We start from the raw sequence: 5,088 nt of genomic DNA, 5'->3' as shown, positions 1-5,088 counted from the left end.
CTTGACTGTTAATGATATATATTTTTGCAAATATTCGGTTGCTAATTCAACACTGGTAATGCTCAGAAACAACTTTTCAATTCCTATATTTATTGAATTGTTCTTATATATTTTGAATATGTTCTACACTTGTATTTTATTTTATGTGATTGAATTTCTGTTGGAAGGTAGAATTGATCTTGTTGAAAAATTGTTCACAAATAAATTGGGGGACAAATTTCATGAATTTCAGTTTTGTGCATTTCTATCTCATTGATTAAATTTATTAACTTTGTTTATTGTACTTTCTTGGTTTAAAATACTTTTAATTACTCCTTGGATTTCTTTAATTCAAATCTGAATCATTTTTCAATTCTCAGTTCAAGATTGTTGACAGATCCTTAAGATCCTAAGACAAATATATATAATATCCACGAAACGTCCAAGATAATAAATGAATTAAGCATTATTATGTGTTTATTTTTGACCTGAATGTAGGATAGAAGGATAAAAATTATTTTTATTCATTTTTTTGTGGACGATGGAGGGTGCACATACTTATTTAATTTTCTTCTTACAATAGCATAATTAACTTTCTTTTTTGTAGTGTTTTTTATTTTGTACTTGAAGAATTCTATTTTTCAATTTTCCTTTATTTTTTAATATTAGTTTTTTTTTAATATATTTATATAATATTTTCAGTTTTTTAAGACTACTATTCATTATTTAAATAAATCAATTAGTATCCATGTTAAGTCTCAACACTGTTATATCATAAACAGTCTAACATTTCAACCAATTCGCCCATCCACAGGGACAATCTTAAATATAAATTTATAACTCACATCCAATTATTTAAAAACATTTTGCAGGCTATTCTGGCCAGGTTATTAATTACAAGTCATATTACCTTATTTTGTCACAATTTCATTAATCTTGAAAACTTTTAATTTTAGATCAATTTAACACTATCAACTTTAGTTTTTCTATTTATTTTTTTAACTTAACTTTTGTTTGTTCTTTTATTTATCAGGCCAACCCTTCTTTATATCCCTGTCCTATAACAGTGGTAAATAAATAAGTAGGGTATAAGTCTTAAATGTGTTGGAATATATATTCCTCAAAAATATTAATTGTTAACTATTATTTTATGGGCTTGTATTACGGAGATGTCAATAATAGAAATGCTAGAAATCCCCGTAAGTATTGTCCTTTGTACCGAAGCACAAGTATCCTAATAATAAAGGATCAAGGATATGCGTATTAGCGCTCCCGATTAATAGGCTTATCAGAAGCTGATGAAGTTCACTCAAGTTCAAGGTGGAGATGGGAACTTCTGGACGGTCGGAGCGAACCTCCCACCCTCCCTCCCCTAACACCGGGTCGTCCTTGGCAGGATGAATCCTTATAAGAGTCGTCTTCGGTAAGAGGAAGGCAGTATCCAGGATGGGTCTCTGTCAACTAGTAGTTGGTGAGTAAAGTGTCTTGTCTACACGGAGCAAAAATACAAAAAACAATAAAAAAAAAAATACAGTCATTTATGTTATTTTCTAAACTTCTCTTAGGTAGATTTTTAGATTACATTATGAAAGAAAAATTATGCAGTTTTCTCGTTCTCATATTTCTAAAAATCTTGGTATAATAGCTACAGGGGGGGGTTTCAATTAAATGATAAGTTCAGATTACAGAAAGTATTAGGAAATATGGTGTATAAAAATTCAATAATATAAATGTACATACTATTTTTATTCATTATTTTTTTTTTACATATTTTATTGGAAATTTGACAGTTTAAAGTTTAAAAAAATTAAAAATGTTTTCTTTTACATCCCCAGTTATGATTTAATACATTAAAACTGTAAGATTGTTCATTTACAAGAGGAAAATAGTATAAATAAAATAAAACATGCTCTTTATATGGATTTATTTTAAACATGATAAAAATAAATGAGTTACTAACAAAATTTATACTATACATATTTCTTCTAATTATTAAATTAGTTTTACTGAATTAAATGATAATAAAAATATATTATGAAAACTTCCATAGGAATTAGATTACCCAATATCAAAATTGTGTAAAAATATCCACTTTCGATTTTCACGATCATTAAAATAAGTTTCTTATTGATGGGGAAGTTAAAAATGTTCTTTATACAAGTGCACTTTGGAAACAGAAATTTTATTGTCTGCTAAGTTCTCTAGAAAAAGAGTATTTTTTTTTTACACCAGTTAGCGCTTAGTATAAAGTTGTACGGAATAAAATTTAAGACTAGAGGGGAAAAAAGAATGATCTCAATTTTTTTTAATGTTCAGTTTATATCGGATTTAAATAAAAATTTTATTTCGTAATCGGATATTTTTTTAAACACTTTCCGCCCAACACTTCATATAATTCAACAACGATATTGAACTTATGATGTTCCTTTTACTCTTTTTTTTTAATTTAACATTGTCCGCTAAGAAACAAAAAATAAAACAAATTTATCTATGGTAATTTCTTGAACATTCAAAAGTAGAAATTTTGGAGTCCTCTAAAAAAAAAATAAAATAATTTTTATTTACAATCTATAATTTTTCTATCGCCGTCTTCTAATATTTCTATAAAAAATCTCGTTACCAAAAATTACTTATCCAAATTCGAATAGTATGTGAGTGATAAATATAATTATTATCTGTTTTAAACTACTTTATTATAGTCATTTGATTTTTAAGTGAGATTCATTTTTTTTTATTCATTTATATTCAAAATAAATATATATTATATATTTTTTATTAAATATAAATATACTGGTACTGGTACTGGTATTTGGTGGGGGGAAAAAATTAGGCAAGTGTGCCTAGTGGTCCTTTTTGCCAACCCCTGGCGGCTACCTAAGTTGCCGCCGCGTACTAACCAAGGAGGGAGTGCCAAGATTCATTCCTGGGGACCGCCGAAAAATGAATGTTAACTGCCCCAGGCGGGAATCGAACCCACAACGTTCTTAACCAAATATAAATTAATTAAGTTACAAATATAAGTAAAAAAAGTATACTGTCCTATGAAAGGCCCAAAAATGAACCGTTTTTGAGAGAGCACACGAATTAGGTACGGGTCAAATCTTATTCAAATTCATGATTGCCATCGGATACTTAAATTACGATCCAGTATACACCTCAGCCAACTTTTATTATTAATAGCTCAAATTATTCAACTATAATTTTGAGTTGTTTTGAAACATTGTTGAGCTCAAGAATCTGAAAAATGATTGCGTCAAATTTATTTAATCTGTCCATCTGAAAATATAAAAAATATAACTTGCAAGTAAAAAATAATTAAAAAAAAACTAAATAAACATTTAACTCAGTATATAAATACGTAATAATTTTATATATTCACTATCTGTTTATGGCATAGACACGTACATTGTCTAGTGTCTATACCAAAATAAAAAGGTAATTGCAATTATATTTACAATTGCTGTAATGTAAAGCTGCGGAAATAAAATTAAAATATGGATTAGTAATTTTAACCAATTTAATAAACCAATGTATAATGGTCAGAAATTAGAATTACTATTTGAACCAAAGTAATTACAATTAATAATTACAGTCGAATGCAATTGGAATTAATTTTGCTCGATGCTACTGTAGGGTGAACTTATTTACGAGTATTATAATTAGGATAAGAAAAAGTGAAAATATATGAATGATTGACCATATTTTTTAAAATATATAGGAGATGGTCGGTGGTACGCTCAAAAAGGAAGAAAAAATAGTTAAAAACATTTATTTTGTTGACGTTTCGTCCCACTTTGTAGAGCTTCATCTGGGCTTTTCGAGTTAAAAATATTGAAATATTAAAAATATTGTGACTTGGTTTTTTGATATTTCTTAAACTCGAACAGCTCTGATGAAGCTCTACACAGTGGAAAGAAACGTTGGAAAATAAATAGTTCATAACTATTTTTTGTTCGCAGTAACTAGTTTTTGACCGCACCGCCGACCATCTTCATGTTTTGAAAATGTGTTTAGTGTTCTTCTGGAGATTAATTATATATATAAGGGAATGCTTCGAATCTTTGTCCATAATAAACTTTTCAATTACTTAACCCAGTTTTACATGCTTTTTTTTTCTAAAATGTTTCGGAAAAACATTAAAACGGGTTACCGTTAAAAGGTTTAAAGCTACTGACATCGCTGATTTCTAGATTCTGATTTCTCCAGTAGATAGAAGTTATGAACAAAATAAAACATTATTGGCGCGTAGCTCAGAAATCATAAATTTTTTACCGGTTATGATATACTGATCGATTTGTCTCTTTTTGAACAATAAGAAAAATAATGACTGATTTCTTTAAATGATTATATATTCACAAAATATTATTAAAACCTAAAAAGCAATAATCAAGTAAGGTCAATATTTTTTTTTTTGAAAAAAGATAAATCATAGTATTTTTTAGCGTCTACTGAAATCTTTATATACCATTTTTAAAAGAAATTAAAAATTAGAAATTTCTGAACTTGATTTATTGGAAGAATTTCCTCCCCCCCCCCCTATGTTCATATAAGGGGTATTCATAATCTTTAGTTTAACATGTTAAATGCGGAAATATTTCCTTCTTTTAGCATGTTAAAACGCATAACATATAACATGGTCGAGAGTCTGTTACTAGGTCTGTTAAATGAAGAATGACGTCACGAACAGACCAACTCAGCTCCTCGTTTTGTTTGTCGTGTTAGGTTACTTCCTCGTAGTTTGTGTTGTTGTGTAGTATTGTTTTGGATGTTTTTATAACTAATAAAGCAATGACAATAATAATAATAATGTAACAACAGTTGTCAATAAGCTTATCTCGATTCTCTTCCTAACAAGTTTTTTTTTTTTTTTAATAATTTATTTATTGTTGTTTACAACTGTATACACATATATACAACAAGTAAATTTGCTGTAGGTGACATAGCGACATGATACAAACATGTGGAGAATCTACCCACTGATAGAACTCCAATAACATTTCTAGAGGAGAAGATCTCGAAGCCATCTTCTTTTCAGACGCCTAGGAGGATTATTGTTAATGAAGGAGAAGCCAGGTTGAAACAAGTGGATTTGGGTGGTTGAGAAGTTTA

The 5,088-nt window shown here is 28.3% G+C and overlaps 1 protein-coding gene across 2 annotated transcripts in view; it reads left to right on the top strand.

The window, feature by feature from the left end:
• Positions 1-1,327: 1,327 nt before the first annotated feature.
• The window catches only part of LOC106686091 (probable phospholipase A1 magnifin), a 51,107-nt gene continuing 47,346 nt past the window's right edge, over positions 1,328-5,088 (top strand). Inside the window, exon 1 of one of the 2 annotated variants that reach the window (XM_067046059.1) lies at positions 1,328-1,450. In XM_067046059.1, the coding sequence (XP_066902160.1) occupies positions 1,426-1,450 (25 nt within the window). In that variant the 5' untranslated portion in view covers positions 1,328-1,425. The remainder of the gene's footprint in view (positions 1,451-5,088) is intronic. The other variant, XM_014429213.3, reaches the window with a different exon arrangement.

This window comes from Halyomorpha halys, unplaced genomic scaffold (genome assembly GCF_000696795.3).
Source record: "Halyomorpha halys isolate HHAL.00 unplaced genomic scaffold, Hhal_1.1 Scaffold777.1, whole genome shotgun sequence".
In the NCBI taxonomy this organism is placed as follows: Eukaryota; Metazoa; Arthropoda; class Insecta; order Hemiptera; family Pentatomidae; genus Halyomorpha; species Halyomorpha halys.
This window is presented reverse-complemented; position numbering and strand designations above follow the sequence as displayed.